General features: G+C 40.9%; 1 protein-coding gene across 6 annotated transcripts in view; it reads right to left on the bottom strand.

Moving 5' to 3' along the window:
• Positions 1-18,056: 18,056 nt before the first annotated feature.
• Positions 18,057-20,618, bottom strand: part of NETO2 (neuropilin and tolloid like 2) — a 49,015-nt gene continuing 46,453 nt past the window's right edge. For all 6 annotated transcript variants that reach the window (XM_019535782.1, XM_019535779.1, XM_019535777.1 and 3 more), the window contains one exon: positions 18,057-20,208. In XM_019535782.1, the coding sequence (XP_019391327.1) occupies positions 19,628-20,208 (581 nt within the window). In that variant the 3' untranslated portion in view covers positions 18,057-19,627. The remainder of the gene's footprint in view (positions 20,209-20,618) is intronic.

Raw genomic sequence — 20,618 nt, 5'->3', positions numbered from 1 at the left:
CCTTGTTTACCAATCAAACTTTTCCTTTCCTTACAGCTGGAAAGGAGCATACTCTACCGTCTTGACAACAAAGCTGCAGTCAGAAATGCTGCTTCTATCACATGCTTTCTCTAAAGAGCACCAGTTACAGACAATAGCTTTAGAATCATAAAGTTAATTTCTGCTGTCATGTACTGGATATATATCTGGAGTAACGTCATAGGAATAAGTTTTAGACTAACAATAGTTTGAATTACATCGAAACTGAGGTTGTCATTTCCACCTCAGATGAAAATAACAAACTGCTCTGTAAACTTGCCTTTGCATATCAGTCTGCTACACTCATTAACATGAAAGGTCTTGCTATTTTCTTTCTTCTGCAAATATAGAAATATTGATTCCATATATTACTTATTAACTATCTTATGCTTTACTTGTCTGTCAGGGTCCTTAATTTGTTCTTCTTAACTGTACTGCTACCTGCGGTCTTAAAACATGGTATGTCAGAATGGAGATGGTGGTGATGTAAATTGGGTGGGATAGTGATGGCTTCTGAAAGCTCTTATACTGAATATGCATGTTTTGTCCTAGGAAAAAATATTTCTTAAGTTTTCAAAGGATTCTTGTGATGTAACTCACCTGCATCACGGTGTTATCCCTATATGCCACACAGTCCACATTGCTGCAATTATGAAGATACAGAATTTATTCTGGGGTTCTGTTTAGTGAAAGTAGCTTGTGTTTTCTTTTTATTGCAGTTTATAGAAATCTGAAAAGCTGTGCATACTCTTCTAAGTCATTCATGTATGTATATATAAAGTGGGGAAAAATCTTCTTTAGTTAGATAGCTACACTGTAATAGTTGTAATAGCTTTTGGAAGGAATAGTCCTAACACAATATTGTACCAGATACTTCTGTCTGACCTTGACACAATATTTGGGAGAAAGGAACCTCACTTTTGAGGTTGTAAACTCCTGTGATTAGTGTGTCCTGGTCCATGCCCCACAGTGAAGATTAGACAAGGTTGCACTAATATATTAGTTATCTGTGGACAGCTTCTATGGGGTCTACCAGCTACCAAGGACCCCTGAAATGGTGTTAGAACCAGGGTGGTGACTACATGCAACCAGGCGATTCTGGGAGGAATGTAGGGCGGGTTGGGCCTCCATTGCAACATACAGCAGCCAAAGCAAGGCAAAGAATCTAGCATAAAGTTGTCCAAGGCACTTGAGTCCTGCTGGCTTTCAGTCAGTTCCAAGCTGCTATGTGCCAAAGTAATTTTTAAAAATGGTTCTTAAGCTCTTAATTAACTTTTGAATTTTTACTGTGCTCCAGTAAACAGCAAGAGGAAGAAAGGGAACAGAAATATTATGGAAATAATGCTGCTAAATTGCTTCTAATGATATTTCTAATATATAATATGCATGTTATGTTTTTTATTGTAATTTAAAACACTTGTAAGTAAATTATTTGTCCATCATTAAACTATGCTTAATTCAAGGAAAACAAGCATTTCATACTTTGCATTTCTGTACGGGTTTTGCTCCAATGATTTCAGACTAGCATTGTATTGCAGTAAGCAAGAGGCAGGGAAGTATGCCATTTAAATAAAACTTGGTGTATTTAATACTTTACATTTCTCAACAGATGGAGAAACTGGGTCACAGATTTTCAAAGGGTCCTAAGGGAGTTAGGAACAAATCTTATTGAAAGAAAATGAAAAATCCTAGCCCTAATGACTTGCTCTGGGTAACACGGGAAATAGTAGAGAGGGGCTTAGTTCTCCGAAACTCCTGACTCATCATCCTGTGTCTTCACTACAGGACTATCCTTCCTCATGAATGAACATATTTATGTTTGTTATAGTTTTGTGGCATTCATTACCAGTTTCTCAACATCTCAATGATGGAGCTTTTCCAGCTGCACCTTCACTATGTAACAAGGTCTTCCAGATATGTGCTGCTCTTTGAATGACAGGAATTAATGGACATGTACATATATGCAAAATGTATGCTAATGACACAGAGTGATGGGATGCATGTCCCATATTTCTGCCTTAGCCCCAGCTTTCTTTTTTCTACCTTCATTATTATTTTCCTCTCGTTTTCTGTATAAAATTATAAACAGATAGACAATTACCCAGGTTGACCAACTGCCATGTACAAGTAGGTACAATGACCTTTCAACCTAAACTAATTGGAGGAAGCTTCAAATATTGCATGTCTCACAGACACACAGTCCTTAATGTGTCAGCCAAATAACTGCAATTAAAAGAATATATGACTTTGTATTCACACTGTAATTATTCTAGTCTATATGACCATTCATCTATTGGGCACATCATCTCTTTGATTGACCATCTGTTCCTGTAGAAGTGAAAAATACATTCCATTCACAAACATGCAACAGTGTAGACGCACACCAATTCAGGGAAGTAGAAAAAAAGGGGGGGAGGGGGAATGTGCACCTTCTTTCTGTTACAGTTCTCAGATAAAAAGCAGCAAATACTCTTCTGTTGTCAGTGATAGATCCCTGTGTATTTTACTAAAAGAATAATTCTACTTAGTAAATATTCCCTTTTCTTGAACATTTTGGCTTTTGTCTGTTTCCAGACCTTTAAAATATGGGAAGACAAATGAACAAACAATGCTGTGTTAAAATAGGGAACATTTACCAGGCATCTACTACTACATGGTTACATTTCATGTATCCATTCCTATTCCATGGTGACTAGAATCTAGCATGTGATCATTTATCCTGGTGTCATTCAGGGTTATTTGCCCTAATTTAATTTTTTTTTGTTTTACTGAAGAATGAGGGCAAACACACAGGTTGTGTGTGTTTTACTTCACTTGGTTATCATGAAGCAGCAGATACACAGAAGATTCCACTTCTACCTTTTAACTCAGTGTAATTTATTTGTCTGTCTGTACACTTAGAATTATGTTCTTGGCAGAAAGAACCTTCTTGGCCTTTCTGCTACGTTGCACCAAAATAGATGGAAGCTGGAAAACCTACTTTCAAACCAAAAACCTTCATTAATCTTACAGATGAGGTAGACTTGATTGGTGTATGCCTGATGCTCAGAGGAAAAATACTATATAAGTGAAAAATGTTATTCTGTTATGTCACAAGGCAGTAACCTTTGCTAGCATCTGAAAAAGGAACATGCAATCAGGACTTCTTGGGTATTTTTCTGGACTTAGCTGTGGACTCATAATGAGACCTTCAACATATCACTTGACTCTTATACAGTTATTGACAGACTTGGTGGGGAGGGGGACCACACTTTAATGGAAAAGGCAGAGCATTATTTTGATCTAGATCTGCAGTGTCAGCTATTAGATAAAATCAGCTATTGCACTGGGCTCGGCACAGGGGTGCACTGAATTTAAAGTTAAAGCACTGTTTTTGGGTTTGGGTTTTTTTAATGTCTGTAAGTAGTGCCTAATTTTGCCTATCTGTAAGCTTGTGTTGATACCCTTGTGAGGTAGGGAAGTATTACGAGTCCTTAGTATTTAATATTTAAAAATAAAATGATCTTTCTGAAGTTTGTTTTGCTTCATGTAGTACAGGGTCTATTTGAAAATTACGTAACAGATTATATGGTGAGTTTCAGCCCATTGTAAGGACAAGGACAGATGAACACAGTGAAAGCACTGAGAAGCAGCCTGTCTCAGAGAGGGGAAGAGAAGCATCCTGGAGCATTACAGATGGACAGGAAGCTGGGCCATGGCTCCACCTGCTTTTTGCTCACATTTTGGCCAATTGAATGCGTGGGGAAGCAACTTGATACCACCCTTATGGAACTGTATGCACAAATGCTGCTATTTTAGGTATCCCTTATGTTAGATGCGCAACAGAGGTATGTATCCTCTCTCCTTTCCTCCCACTGTGTGACCACATTTCCAACTTTCTGGCTTCCTTCTAGTCTTTGATGTAGGATTTCAAATTGACAGGAATATTTTGAAATTTTTGAAGCAGCAACTGTGTAACAATACTGGGCCCATTTCTGTTCTCAGATCTGCACCAGCCTGGCTCCAGAATAACTCCATGTACACCAGTGTACCTGCAGGAATAAGCTGGTGCTATGTCCTTTGTGCTTGGAAGTAGGTTAGTGTTATAGGAAAATTCACTTCCTCCATTTTGGGGGATATCATTGTTATCTCCTGAGGTTTCCTCTTTCTGTCTCACGGGTTAAAAAGTAAGCACTTTGGTTCTCAGTGACCCATTTAAACTGTAACACTCCCGGGGGAGAATTTGGAATGCCTGGGAATAAGACTCACATGGCTTGGAGTGGCTGGAGTGCACACTCGAAAACTTTGTTGGATTCCAAACGAGTTTTGAGGGTAAAATTTGCAGCATTTTGAAATAAAAGTCTGAAAAAAAATCTACTTGTCACATTGCTGAGCTGAACCCCCTAGGACAGTGGTTTCCCATCTGTGGTATGCAGACAGCCTGTCAGTGGTATGCATTAACAGATTTATTAGAATTAATTTATATGACAAAAGTGTGCTGGTGGTACTTAAGGTTGAACTGAAACGTTTGCTGGTAGTACTTAAGGTTGTATCATTTTAAATTGGTGGTGCACAGTCTGTCAGTTTGGGAAACGCTGCCGTAGGATGTTGGCACCTGTTTAATACATACAATAAAACCAGATTAGGATTTATAACAACATACTTGTTCAGAAACACTGCAACTAATTCAGTGTTACCACATCATTACAAGGTAGGCACTTGTTCTGCAGATGGGAGTGGTGATGAAGTGAGTTGCCCGAAGCGATACAGTACATCACTAGGGAAACAGCTGCTCATTACCCTCTGTCACTGGTAAGGAGAGAGCTGAAGACTATTGCAGAAAAGGAGAAGGAAGGAAGTAATTGTTGATTAAAGAGGGTACAGTTAGCTAACTGGGACTGCAATCTGACAGTTGTCAAGGACGCCACAGATGGTCAAAACAAGATTGACCAAAATGAAACATATTAATTGAGGTTGTCAGTTGCTTTTAACAGGGTGAGGCTATAATGCAGGGGTTGGTGTAGTGTTGGGAGAGAGAGAGAAACCAGACATTCAAAAAGCCAGAGGTGGAGTTGATCGAAGTTCTGTGGTTTTCTGCGAGCGGTGTAGTTTATATTGGTAGTGAACAGAACACACGCTCGCCCTTTGGTGGGACGGACAAATCATTGACCTGGTTCCCTCAGAAATCTCATCTGAATTGTAGTGATACAAATTGTGGGAATCTAGACAAGTTTGCCTGAAGAAAGACTAAGAAAAAATGAGTAAAGGACATTAGAACTGGGGTCAGTAAGAATAAAAGGCAAATACCAAAGAAGTGACTAATTTCTCAGTCTCTGGAGAGTAACATAGATTTTGAAATATGTAGTTCAAGAGAGTAGGGTGTATTTTGTTCTCTATTCCTGCCCCCTATACTTATCTTCCTGCCCTGTTCTTTTAACTCCTGGCTTCATATCCCTCACATGACTTGGAATATGTGTGGTCATGGCTTTCAGAGGTGTTTTTTCAAGAGTTTCATCATCTCTTAACTGTGGCATTTCAAGTCTTCTTCTATAAAGTAGGCTTTAAGTACTCTTCAAAATGCTTGGTAAACAGGTAACAAGGAGGGATATTGTGAAAGGACAATCTCTGCTATTAGCATGTTGAACTATCTTGGGTAGCACTTTGACTCTTTCAACTTCAGCTCTCCCATCAGAAAAATGGATATAATGATAGCTAATGTCCTTTATTTTGGAGCTGAGTATGCAGATGCTAAGTATTTTCACCCTATATTGTAAAGTTGTGCTGTTTGGCTGCTTTACAAGGAAGAAACACCCCCTACATGTAATGTAGGTACCTTAGTCCAAATAACAGGATGGGAGAAATCATGATGAAGAGGCCGAGGTATTCAGTAAGGTGCCCATCTTAGCTCAGGTCTGAACTATTGCTGTACAGTTTTTTTTATAACACTCCAGATTTCTTGATCTGATACTAAGGGATGATAGTTTTGATTAACAAAACAAGCAAAGGGGTTTAATACATGACAGTGCCTATCAGAGAAGATTTAATGGTACCTTATGGTCATTTCAAATGACTGCTGAATGGTTTCCTTTAATCTTGGGATGAGAGCTTTTATTGGAGCTGCCTGGTCAAGCCAGCACTACACTGGCTAAAAGGTTGTAAATAAATGGTTTGTGGCTCTTTGCTAGATTATTATTTTTTTTAGAACCAAATAAAGTTGTCTTTTCTAATTCATTTCCTGCATGTAGGCAGCTGTACTCCAGCAGACAAACTGTGAACATAATTGTGCTTGGTTGAAGTAACCATCTCACTTTCAACAAATGGATATAAGAGTATTCCTCCAAGTGTCTGTGCTGAAATGATGTGTTGTATTCCTGAAAGGATATAAAAAACAGATATATTTTATTATTACCGTATTTACTTGAATACAAGATGAGGCTACCCTCCCCACCTCTCAATCCACATGGGGAAAAAGCTCTTCATCTTGCATTCAAGGAAATACATGGTCCATCATTAAATGGCTACAAAAGGCAGCATGTGTTGAATCATGGAAACCAGCTATGAAGTAGATTAAATTTATTCAATGCTGAACATGATTATAAAAAAAAGAAAAAATACATAGCCCATAATAGGCAACCACATTAATGGGAACCTACCACAAAGCAAAGTTAGTGCAACCCATCTGAATAAGATGGTAGTGCCTATTGAGGATAGTTCTGTTCAGCACCAACTCCTTCTCAAGTAGTAGTAAGCCACTATGTTGCATACATTTTGACTTCCTCTTCACTCCCACAAGCTCAACTATGCTTTTCTCTCTCATTTCCAGTGATTTCTGTTTCTTTACCTTAAATGTCTGGCAAACATCAACAAATGGGGCCCCAAACAGTTCACCCAGAATCCCTTTGTTGCCCACTCTCACCCCATTGCATATGGTTAGCCCTAGGTCTCATCTGGATATACATTTTTGCAACATCCCAGGACTCGTGACAAAAAACAACTGGTTCCAGTCATGAAGGAGGCGAGGGAGTTAGCACATGGTTTCTTTGGAGTTGGGGGAAACTGGAGTGCACACACACATACTGAGCTGTGGGGTCACCATGGCTTAATGTTGTCGTTTCTTCTGGAGCCTAGCTCAATTAACTATATGATGAATCATGAGCCTTTTGGCTTTGGACTAATATGCATATAGTTTGTAATATATAATATATTCTCAGCATCTTGTGGGCTAAGGTTAAGTGTAGTCACTTCATTGGTCTGATACCGAAGCCAGGTTTAAAAACTTTAATATTTTTTCTCCCAAGAATTATATAGACGCTTTGCATTTAAGTACCTTTTGAAGTGGGGAAGTGTGTGAACCTGAATATGTGTTATGTCTAATGATGTTATCTTCCCTGGCAAACAAAGAAAATATATATCATTTTAATTATTGTTGCAGATTTATTTCCGACTTTGGCTCTTAAGAACCCAGAGCTGACATTCACTCACGACTTGAACTCTTTCCCCTGGAGGTCTTTCTGTGATAACAGGCCTGCTCTGCCACAGATCCCTCCTTAAAGCCTTCCCTTTTCCTCCTCTCCTCACAACAGACTCTGTAACCAGGGCTACTTGGCCTAGGCCACAGGGTAGGCCAATCATAGGCTTGCCCAATTTCATCTGGTCTTTATTGCTGCCCAGAAATAAAGATGGTACCTTACCATGATTGGTTTAGACTCCCCCTTGGACATCAGTGCAACAATCACTTAAGCCTCAAATTAGCATTTTTTTTTTTATATACACACAGCTATGTATATTATTTACTTATAAATAATTAATACAGGGATTGGTCCCTGTAACAGGTTGCCCTCTCCAGCAGCATTTTTCTTTCCTTTTTGTTGCCTATGAGGGGCACCCCTGAAGTCCCTGACTGTTTTACTTCTCCATCTTGTATCCCACCTTTACTCCTCTGCCACATCTTGATGTAAATATTATTTAGATCTTCTTGCCCCAGTTATCCCCCCGCTCCCCCCCACCCAGGCAGCCCTGGATACCAAAGACACCCTGGTGCCTGCTGGGTCTCTTCTCTCCCCCTCCCAGAAAAACCTCATGTCCTGCCCGGTTGTCCTGCATGGGGGAGGGTTGGGGAGGGGGGTCCCCTAATCAACAGGCCGATCTTGTTGGGGACCCTGCACAGAGCCCCCTGGGACTCCAGCTCTACCCTACCATCTTGTGAAGGAACCTTTTAAGGCCCAGCCAGTTGACATATGGGTACACTAGCCCCTTGTGCCAACTGGACTGCTGCAACAGCCCTGACCTAGAGTGGGCCCTGCACCCTCTACCCACTGCAGCAGTCTGGCAGTGGAGGCTGCTGCCTGGCTGTGACCTTCTGCCACCTGAGACAGCATCCCTTGGACCTGCGTCCCCATGGCTGTGCACCTGCCAGACCCAAATGGGGACTGCACAGCCCCCAGATTGTGTACCAGGCAAGAAGACAGCTGCCACTGCAGCTGGCTGACAACTCCTGGACCCATGCTCCCTGTTAGCCCCCAGGCTAGCACCCTGGAGCTCCCCATGGCTGCTGCAGGGGGACAGACAGGGCAGGAGCAGCCCTGTATTGGACTACTCCCATTGGGAACAGATTTGCTCCAAACAGGGAGTACGTGTATACATGCTTCCAGGGAAGAGTTACTGCGCAGTATTTTACTGTGCAGTAAGCCTTTATAGCATGAAGAGTATGTGCAGATATGCCCACTGAGTAAGAAATTTAGTCCTAAAAGTTTTCATGGTGCCACATTTGAGTTGGGATATGGGCTCTGTGCAGATGTCAGGCAGCAGATGCATCACACTGTGACAGCACAACTGAATGCCTAAGCAATAACTGAGCAGGGCTGGTGTGTGCAAGCTAAGAATTCATGCACAAGCTCTAAAGATCAAGCTATTTCTGCAATATCACTTTCATTCTTGTGCATGACATACTGCTGCAGAACATCTATTGATGAATTTTAAAACCCATGGCTGGCATTCAGGTCACTTTTATTCTTCTGTATGGTGGAATGTTTGCTCAGATGATAGTGCCACATCCATCTTGCAGTGTGGTACTGCCATGGTTTGTTTTGGATGTTCTTTTGACTAGAAATTGCAATCAACTGTCTATTCCTGCTCTGTAGAAGAGAGGCAGGATTTTAAATAGCACTTGCATACAAAGAGAAAGAGTTGGAACAGATACCTTGTTGGGAAACATTTTTTTAAATTAACTTGCTAAGTACTCAAGCAGCACAACATTAATGACATGAAGCTCTTTCTTGTAACACTTATTATCCTGGAAGGTAATTTTCTTGCTAATAACCTAGAGTGTTTTGGTAGAGTTTGTTATGGTTTATCTAGATCTTGTTGATGAAAAGAAATAGGAGTAGGAACTCAAACTGTGCACAGCCAGGAGCTGGGATAATTTAGCATTTTGGTTCACTTAAACCTCCAAGGTCCATTTAATGAAGGCTGTTGTCTTGCTAGTTTCCAGACCTAATCTTAGCCACAGTTCCTTGTGTAAAAGTAATGTATTACCAACTAACAGTTTTTCTAAGCCAATCCCACCTCTTCTCTCTATTGGCCTGTACTAGTGGCGTCTGGGTTTAGACATACTTATTTCACAGACCAGGTACTTGATCCAGCAGATTTGTGAAACACTGGTAGATCTTTTCAAAGGTCCCAAGATGCATAAACACATTAGATGATCATGATGCAATCCTAACATTTCAGATTGCAGAAAACATCTAGGCAAACTAAAGTTAAAGCAGAAGGGGGAAGCCATTGTCTGTTGTTATTGTACGCTGCCATATTCTTCCTTCCTCGGAGGTTTCAGTGGCTGTGCAGAAGGGCACAGGGAGTGTGGACTTCTAATTGTGTGAAGAATTCTGGTTTACAACCCAAGAATCTTGAGGCAGCTGTATAATGTCTGCTGCTCGTTCTTCCTCTGATGGCACAGTTGGCTCTGTGCTCAGGATGTTGCTAGCCTTTGCGACTGTTCCCTGATGCAAAGGCTTTTGACTTCATTGGGATCTCTAGTAGGTACTAGCAGCCCTTTCCCAGGGCAGGGAGAGGGAATTGAAACCATGCTTTAGCTTTATAAAATTATGACTTTGGTTATTTCTGGTAAATATCTCTAGGCCCACAGGCAGGGTAGCCAGTCAGTGTGTTCTTTTGTCATTACTTTAAAAGCTTACATGATGAAAACCAATACAGGAAAAGGAGGCTAATGGGGGACATGATAGCACATTTCAAATATTTGAAAGTCTGCCATAAAGAAGGTGACAAAAAATTGTTCTCCCATAAGAATCAGGCAGGACAAGAGAAAGTGGGTTTAAACCATGGTAAAGCAGGTATAGATTAAATATTGAGGAAAACACTCCTAACTGTAACAACAGAAGGACAATGAAAAAAGTGGCACTGTCCCCGATTGGCTCCCCAGTACCTGCCCCCAACCCCCTGCTGCCCCTCCACAGGGGGTTGAGGAGCCTTCTGTCCAGGTGCTGGTTCACTTTGGGGGAGCCTCCCCCTCAGGGGTTTCCCAGCCTGGGTTCCTGGAGCTACCCTGGGCTGTGCTGTGGGGAAGCCCCCCAAGGTAGGGACTCCCTGGTGTCCCCATGCTGGGCTGTATGGACAGGGACCCGGCCCAGAGGATTTCTTCTCCCTCCATCCTGTGGCGGTAGCTGAAGCAATCAGGAGCTGGGAAGGGGGGTGAGGGATTCCCCTTGAATCCTCAGGGCTGCACCCAACTAGGGTTCCCTGGGCCAGGGTGGAGGAAGCCCCCTGAGGCAGGGGCTCCCCATTGCCTGCAACCCTGGGGCCTTGGGAGCTTCTTTCCCTCTCCCTCAGTGGCAGCAGCTGAGGCAAGCCCAGGTTGCCCACAGCGAGGGGAGGGCTGTGAAGGGGCAAAAAGCCTCCACCATAGGGGCTTTCCTGCCCACCTAGCACACTGTGTAGACTCAGGCTAGGGAGGTCTGGGGTCTGTTCCCCTGACCCACCCACTTTCCCTATGGGTTGACAGAAGCAGGCTAGGGAGCAGAGAGGTGAGGCGGTCCCTGCTCGGCTTGAGCAGACAGCACAGCCCTGAGTTGCAAAGCTTCCTGGGATGCTGGGGGACAGTGAGTTATCCTGAACTGAGAAGGGATCTGGGACAGAAGTTCCATAAACCAATTTGACCTAAATCAGTTAAATTTGAATCTACATCCACCCAGATTTATCGTAAACTGGTTTTGGCCATTTTGAAAGCGGTTTATGCACACTGAACTCCTGCTCTTTTATAGGTTTAAACCTGTTTCCAATCACTTAAACCAGTTTACGTGTAACTTCTGCCCCTTGGAGTCCCTTTTAATACTATGAGTCTTACCATAGTAAAACAGCTTCAGTCCACTAATGTGGTCACCACTTGGCCAAATAAAACATGGTTTAATTTGTCTTGAGACCCTTGGATTTACTGCCAACTTCTTAAAATGTTTCAAATTTCTCTTTGTATCCCAGCCAAAACACTAACACCTGAAACTGCTTGTGAATTTACCTAAAGAAAAACAAACCATTTTGTTCACTACTGCAGAGATTATTAAACTGGTTGTGCCATCTATGTCTTTATAATTCAGACCTCTGCATAATTCTTACCTATGGTCATGCAGCCAGGATGGACTGTACCTGTAAGTCATGGTCCCCTTTGACTGCAGTGAGGAGTTTTCCCAGAGCAAAGCTTAAAGATTAAGACACTAATTTTAAAAAGAAGGTTCATAATGTCTTCTTAGGAAGAGGGTGATGAATCTGAACATCACATTTTTGTTTTCTTTTTCTACTCCCCATTAATTCTGCACAAAATTAGAGAAAAGCTTAAGGCCTGCTGCCTTAATTTCAACTCCTTTACCTTTAGTTGTGGTTTATGGGGGAAAAAATACTGGGGAAATAAAGTGTTTTTGTCCTCTTGTCTCTCTTGTTGGTGAGCATTAGTATTCACTGACTGTACAGCACTAGCTCTGGGCTGCTGAAATGTTGTCATTAAATCCTGATGTTATGCATCTGGCATTCTGCCTAAATTCAGGATAGTGTGGAAGTGCAGACTGCAGCTCTGAACAGCTATCTAAATCAATATTCAAAAATGGGGGTTTCAGAATACAATTATAAACATGCTACTATATTCACTTGACTCTTGTTTAGAGTTTTTCTGATGGAAGAAAGCATATTTTTGGTTTTACAGAAGACTATCCCTTTTTGAATGTAAGCTAAGGTTTAGGCCTGAAGCAATTTGAAGTTTCAATGTAAAGAATGATATCTTGCTGTAGTAAGGCTCAGTAGGAATTATCTGAAGTTTTCACTTGAGTGTTTCCCAAATATTACTGTCTGTTTCCACTTTCACTGTGATCAGCAAACTATGCAACACATTAAGGCTTTCCAAATCTGCAGCATTGATTACTGCTCTTGGGTCTTTGAAGAAAGTGGGTAACTCTGTTTTGTGTTATCACTGCTTCATTCTAAGTTTAAAAGTCTTGATTGTTAGAGTGCAAGTATGACCGTCCTAAACTAAATGAAGAGGTGGCTGGGAGAAAATCATAACCTCTGGGGATTTACATTAAATTTTTTCTTAAAAGCTCTATGTAAAATCATTTCAAGCCTGAGATACTTCTTATTTAATTTACAGTACATTTAATTTTTATTACAGGCCTCCTGTATTATTGCCTTTGATTTCACCATTTCCTTCATAGGCAAGAGTAAATGTTAAGAAGCCCAGAAGATAAAAATAGCCTGTGCTGGTTCTGATCCCTCTGGTAAGTGCAAAGCAAAGCAAACAGAACATCTTTGCTTAGCCAGATCTATTGGTTTTTCATCAGAACAGGAAAAATAAAAATGATTTGGCTTTAGCTTAGGCCCTGAATTGTTCCATTGGGTTATTAAACAACAGCAGAAGGCCCAAACAGCAAGCACTATTGCTTATATACACTCTCTCCACACTATTTACAAATAGAAGTTTCATTATGCACTTTTAAGAAACTTGGGATTTATTGATTTTTTTTTTCTTTTTGTTTCTAAGAATTGCTTTACTCTGGTAATTGCTTTCAAGAATTTGCCCATTCCCCCTATCACTCTCTGAATCATTTTTTCATATAATAATCCAGCAGTAATTGAGACTGCCATCCAGTAGACTCAGCAGTAATAGCTGGGAACTTCAACATTATTAGAAGGTATCTGAAGTATTGAAGGTGTTTGGTGAAGTGCTAGCGTATTGCTTAAATAGAATTGCATGCTTTATTACCTGGAAAATAATTTCATTAGATCCAAGGGAGAATGGCCCATCACATTGGATCTAATTGTCATCTAGTGTGCGTTTACAATCAAGTATAATTTAATTTTTCACCTCCTTCCCTGTCTCTGGCTTTGCCAATGGAGCTTGCAGTGCTCTAGCTCAGGATTGCTGTATTCACTGTCTACAGGATTATGCTATGAACACTACAAGTGTTACAATCAAATAGTCTACACATGCTTTTTGTCTAGTTTTGATGAGCTTGGTAATACAGAAGCAAACTATGCCCTATGCTCTAAAATAAAAAAACTACACATGCATTTAGTGCTAAAACTGATTCTCCATAAAGAATACTAGGCCTTGACTTCCAGAGAATTGACTTATTCATTCCAATGCTACTGTATTCATTTGGGGTATACTGTTGTTTCTCAATTTTCCTTTCTTTAAGAAAACATTTATTAGGACATGGAGAAACCAATTCTGGGAGCTTTGATGTCTGGTAGCTCTCGCCTTCCATCTGAAAAGTGGGATGGGAGTATGAAGTCAGAATTTAACAGTGCTCAGAACAGACCTTTCTGAAAAGCTCTGGTTTGGGCAACAACCACCTGGTTCAACTTTTGCATTCTAATTCTTGCTTCCTAAATGCCTATGGGAAAACAGAAACCTATGTTACTCTCAGCAAGGGAGAGGTTACCATGTTGGAATATGAGGGCTAGCGTGTATCGTCCGATCTGTTTAAAGTCCCTATTCATACTCCCAGCTAAGATTAATGAGAAAGCTGTGGCTAGACATGGGATTATGATAGGACTGTGTGAAACAGCACCATTTCACTTTGACTTCTGTTTTGACATTTTGATGGAACAGTGTTTCGTTTCATTTTGAAAGCATTGCTCCATTTAGTTTCTTCAGAACAATTTTGCTGTTTCAACACTGTTTCGAGTTTCACCCACACCCCTGGAGGAGTTTGGCAGAGCCCTCCTGGGGGTGTCACTGGGACCTGAGCCCAGTAGAGGGAAGCAGGGTGCAGCCCCAGCGCTGCGCTCTGCTTCCCCCCACAGGACTGAGTTCCATAGGGCTGGGAGCCACTGGGTGCTGAGCCTGGTGGGGGGGGGGGGTGGTGCACAGTGCTGGCAGTTTGCACCGCCTCCCTCGACTAGGCAGCAAGCCGCTAGGTGGCCACCTCCCTCCACTGGGCTCAGCACCTAGCAGTTTGCTGGAGGGAGGCGGTATGCAGCTCTGGCACTGTGCTCCGCCTCCCTCCACCGGGCTCAGCTCCCAGCAGCTCCAGCCCCGTGCAACTCACCCTGGTGGCGGGAGGGAGAGCACTGTGCCAGCTCTGCCCGCGTCCCACACTGCGCTGGGCTTCATGGGGCTGGTGGAGCCAAGGGGAGTGCACCTTGGTGTCGGGAGGCGGGCAGAGCCAGCGCTGTGTTCCCATCGGTTCCGCCAGCCCCACGGCGCATAGCCTGGTGGCAGGAGGTGGGGAGAGCCAGAGCTGCACTGCCGGCCGGGCTGAGTCGCATGGGGCTGCGGAGCCACGGGGAGCACAGCCCCGGCTCTCCCCTGCCTCCCACCACCTGGCTGCCGCTTCAAAACTCAGAGTGTTTTGAAACGTTTTGACGGGCCTTGTTTTGTTTTGACGCTGTTTCAAAGTCCTCCATTTCATTTTGATGTCACTATTTTGAAACAGCCGTTGAAATTTCGCACAGCCCTAGGATATGATGTGTGTCAGTGATCTTGGGGTGGCCAGGCAGATGATAGTCTAATCTTAGAGCAGTCCTCAGGACCTTTGTTGTTGGTGGATGGGAAATAGAAGTGCAGAGACTCCATGTTTCCTGTTATTTTTATAAACGGTGGTAGCATTGTCAATGCCGGCTATTGGAAGTTTGAGACTCAGATTTCAAAATCTAGTATTATTTTAAATTATGCAATATATAAAAATGTAGTTTTAAAAATCTCTTCAGTTTTCTCAGGGCTTTGGGGAACTTATCTACTCTCAAATTCTATGCATGTTTCACATTCAAATTTCAGCCAAAATAGTGCACATAAGCTGCAAAAATAGCACACCTTTCTGCTGGTTGCTCAGACAAGGAATCTTTTAACGGTCTTATCCAGTGGGACACTGGTGTGAGATTTGCGTTTTTGCCCCATGTTCTCCATCAGTCTCCTGTTCCCAGTCCACCCTCTGCATTCACATATTTCCATATTTTTCCACCCTTTGTGTTTATAGTATTTGACTCTAAATTTTCATTTTTCTATTCCACTGTATCCTCCTCAGTCTTCTTCACCATTGGAGAGAGTGGATCACAATCCATCCTGTGATGACTGACCCAGCCAAGAAATAGTGTTAAACTAGCAGGTTACAGTAAAAGTCGAGGTGATTGCTTCTAAAACAAAGCCCAGCTGAAGTGGTTTTCAGAAGCAAACCTGTTGAGCCATACTGTGGGAAGAGAAGAGCTACGTAGAATTAGGTAACCTTGGTTATAACAGTAAGGGTAACTGGGTGGAATTTTTCTTTGGCACACTAACTTCTTCCAAGCATATCCCTAACCCCTGTGACTTAGTGTACTTGGAGAACAGAGGAAAACTGATACTACTTCCTGCTTGCTCTCTTTGCACTGCAAGAGCAGCATAAAGGGACTTTCACTGTGATCAGCAAAGTTTATGCATAACTTCACCTAGCAATGGCATCTAGACAGACCCCCTTCAGTGATAGAGGAGCTAGAAGTAGTAGTTGACTCTGAATAGGGCTGCTACCAACCAGAACCCAAGCACCTGCTAACATTTATCTTGCAGTGCATATGCCGTATGTGCCTGTTTGCTGTACTGGTTGGTCATACATTTTCCTCCTCCCAAGCCAGTTTGACTGAAAAAACAACAAGTATTTCTCCGGTTTAGAAGCCACTACTAAGAATGACACATGGGTAATGTAAAGACATGCAAAGGCATCAGGTCTTCACATTATTTTTTTCTAAAATCTGACTTTATAGGATCACATGGGCTTATGAAAATTAAACTGTTTTATCTGGTGTATACTGGATTATCCACAGTAGCTGGATGACAGGGAGCAAGTGGAGAGGTCAGAGACGTTTGGGGTAAGTAGTATGTGAAGCAGATGGAAAACAGATTTTGTTAAGCTGATTCTGCAAAACAGAGGGCAGCAGAAGAACCTGAATAAAAATAGCCTTCCTCTTGTACAGTGATGCCAGTTATCACATTAGAGACCAGACTATCTACCACAATGAAGCACATCTTTAAAGTTTATCCCATATAGGGACAGGCAGGTTGTGGGGAAGAGACCACAGGGACAAAAACCTTGGATATCAGCTTTTACAGCACAAACTGATGAAATAATCAATCAGGTTGAAATCAGTAATGGACTGAGAAGAAACAAAACAATTTTAACTTAAAAGCCCCTTAGTACCGCTATATCCTATGATTAACATATAGTGTTAAACAATTTTAACAGACCTAAACAGTTACAGTTAGAAGTCTTACCTGTTTTCATTGCGACTCCCTAATGAGGAGGCTTATTGATTAGCAAAAGATTCAAAGACTTTATGAGGAAACCTAGGGCACACATATGAATTTTTGTTGACGCCATATGAAAATAAGTGGCTTTAACTGCATTTTGCTTTGAGTCCATTTGAATTTGAAATACAGAGGCTGAAATGCAGAAAAATCAAAATTGAATAAAATGCTTGCACCTTCCAAAAGATACAAATTGCTTTGTTTCACGTCCCCGACTCTAGTTCCAACTCAGTTCCATCTTTTCAGGTACCAGAGCTTAGTACCATTTGTGCACTGTAAACTGAACATGTGTGTAGTACACTATGTGAGCAATACAATAATCACTGGAGTTGAACAAACAGAATGTATGATTTAAAAAAAAAAAAAAAGAATAATTTGGTTTGAGAATAAGAAATCTTTGTTTTCCTGAGTCAGAAGGACTTGTGTAGCTGACAGAGGTGCCTTTACAATATATAAAAGCCTCATAGACTTGTAAGATGTTCTGTTCTCATTCATAAAATTGATGTTAACTTTGGCAAGAGTCCATATAGAGTTTCCTTGTAGGTCAGAGATAACTCTTTCCATTATTTCCTTATATTTGGATTTATTAAGTATAGGCAATATGTGTAACATTCCCTCATTCTTTGTACCCAGCCTGGTGATCATTGTATTTTATATAAAGGAGGGCAATTCCTTGCTTTTCTTGTAATAAGTTTCCTGTGGCATGTCATAAAATGAACTCTTGCTCCCAAAAGCTTGTGCTACTCTACTCCTCTTCTGCCTGACTTTAGACTAACATAGCTGCCTACCTCTTTCTAAATGGTTGCAGCATTTCAGAACCAATGGTATCAAATATGAGTTAACCATATGGCATTCACCTTCATTGTCATGATAAATCAGCTATGTAAAATTTAGAGGCTTCCTTATGCACCTTCCAGTAACCCAGAATTGTCCCTTCTACATATTTACTAGCTGATAGCCATAGGCTTTCTTTTCTACTTCATTCACAAATGAAATACGAAGCAAATCCTGCTTTTAAATGGCAGCTGGCCACTGGGGTGTCTAACTTCTCAAAAGCACAAAAGGTAAACGTGGCACAAATACCACTGTTGAGTAAGCATTGTTGATATTAGCATTTTGCTTTTTTTCCCTATCTAACCTTAGTGGGAAACAGCAATTTAAGTCACAATTTCATTTATATTTTCATTTTAAAAAGCAAAAAAAAAAGTGTTTGTGTCCACTCTCAGCAACCGAAACATTTTCTGTACTGCAATCAGTTCAACAAAAGAACCTTTTGAGATAATTTGTTTTTATGTAAGTTTCTTAATACAGGTTGTGTCCAGTGATTGAGAGCTGTAAGGTCACATTTAGTGAAAGAACACTATTCCCTCTAAAACAAAATACCAAAATAAAAACTCAAACTAGGGAGTGAAAGGGGCTAATGTAGAAATAATATGAAGTATTCTTTACAAATTACAGTGTACCACTCACACATGTTGTTCAACGCCACTACCATGGATGCTGAAATAAATGTGCTGTACAGGTGTTAAATCCCAATTTAATAAACAGTCTGTACAGTATCAAATTATATAAAAGTCTAAAAACCCCACAATGAATAGTCCTATGTTATAAATTGTGTCATACCATAAAAAGATGATCAAAATGAGATCAAACCCACGGTTAAAAAAAAAGTATGAAATGTGCAATTTTGCAAGATGGAAACAAGCGCTAGAAAAATGAAAGTCTTAAATAAGAAGTCTTAAAGGCTAAATGCAATTACTCTGGGATTTCTCCTTGTCCCTACCAGCTTCTCCCACCTTAGTCATCACAGATCTCAAAACTTAACATATAGTGGGCTTGCTCTTATACTCCCTATGCAGTTTGGGAATGAACCCAGAGTACCCAGAACTGAGTTAATTAGGGGAGTTTGGATATACAAGGACAACAGGACTGGGATTGCTGTCAGATGCAGATGTACAGAACCACAAAAATACAATCTATTTCTAGAACTACTTGGAAAACAATAACCAAAATTATGCTTCAGTTACAGCTGTGAACTAAATGGAACTGTATGACTGTAACACATTGTAGAATCTGGCCCACTGTATACTAAATCACAGACCTTCCTGAAAGGAAGCCATTTTATAAGAATAAATGTTGAAAATTTGAAAAATATTCCAGGATTGCATCCACAAGCTGCAAAGGCCATATTCTCAAACGCACCAAAAAATAACTATAACTAAAACAAAATATTCTTACTCTTCAAGGCAATAAGCCATTTCACATGTTTCACAAAATACAGAGACTAAGAACTAGTAATTAAAGGCAATATAAAAGTTAGTCAGGATGAAGCAGATGGATGTAACATAACTGAGTCTTAATTGGCACTCAGCACTGTAATTCCAGCTGCAACTTGACAAATACATTAAGACATTTATGTCAAAATATGTGTTGAATAAACCACTTTTCTTTACTTAAGTAAATCAAGTGTTAATTTTGACTTGAAAACTAAATATTTAAAGAAGGGAAAATGATACAGAGTGGAGGGAGAAAAAGATTCTAGTCATTGTTTTCAGTGATCAGTTATTAGTAATTTTTATTAATATCCTTAACTGATGATTCCCATGCAAAACCTTGCAGCTTTGTTGTTCAACTAGATGGATGGCTTGGGAAGGTAGGAAGAAGTCCACCACTGGTTATGAAGACTTTGTTTTGTAAAAAAATGGTGTTGGATACAGTAAGCTAAAAGTGTGTATATCCAAACGCACCGCATATGGTACATATTTTTGTATATACACTGTCATATATGTATGACGTGTGTGTATATACCCCCCCCACACCCATATATACACCAATATCGCCTTCGGTAGGAGATTAAAAGTCAATAGATAATGAGCCTTGTGCAGCATCCTCTCGTCCCCTGACGTATATTTCACAAGGAATTTCTTCCATCACCCTATCCTCTATGACCTGCTCAGGGCAATCGTGGGCCTGTTTGAAAGTATAACTACTCTTCTTGAATGTGCTGTTAAATGTTTTCATTGGCTGAGGTTGTGCAAAATCATTACGAAAAGGCAGTTCCATGGAGCTGAGGTTGGTCCTGCTTTGTTTTATACTGGAGGCTTGAGAGCCACAGTGATGGTCATGGATGCATCTAGAGGCAGTAGAGGAGCGTCTCATTTTCTGGTAGTTTTCAAGTTCTTCTGATAAATCAGCCAAGTCTGCAGAAATCTCTTTATCCCTTAATGAAAACAGTTCATAATGTGGAGGGTCAAATACTTCTTGGAAACCAGTTTTATTGAAAGCAGTTTTGCAAGCCATAACTTTTTTGCGGGGCTGCTTTATTTGGACCAGAATTGAAATAAGAAGAAGAACCAGAACTATCCCTGATGTAATGCCAATGACTGTTCCATGAGTTCTGGTGATTTGTTCAAACAGTCCAGTTTTTTTCTTTTCTGCAGAAAGAGAGAAAGAGATGGATGTGAATCTGTCTGAAATGTCTTATTAGAAATATTTTGGTATAATGTTATGTTTACACTAACTTACAGTAATTAGCAGTCAGTCATATGTTAATATACTTTACAATATATTAAAACAAAGGGCAGGCTCTGTACAAATCACTGATATGAGCATAGTATCTGTGGACTCAATGGCCCTACATCCATAGAAGAGCAAGAATTCAAGACACCCTGGGCGCATCTACACAAGATGCTACATCACCAAAGCAATGAGCTATGGCGACGTAGCTTGTCTCCACAGCAACGCAGTGTCAGCAGGCGCTAACCATGGTGCCACTGCTACTATGCAGTAGAGTCAAAAATTACCCATGAACCACTGGGACTGCACTGTACCAGTGGGTACTGCA

This window comes from Crocodylus porosus, unplaced genomic scaffold (assembly GCF_001723895.1).
Source record: "Crocodylus porosus isolate Cpor-Errol unplaced genomic scaffold, CroPor_comp1, whole genome shotgun sequence".
NCBI classification, from domain to species: domain Eukaryota; kingdom Metazoa; phylum Chordata; order Crocodylia; family Crocodylidae; genus Crocodylus; species Crocodylus porosus.
Note: the sequence above shows the minus strand (reverse complement) of the source record. Positions and strands in the feature narration are given on the sequence as shown.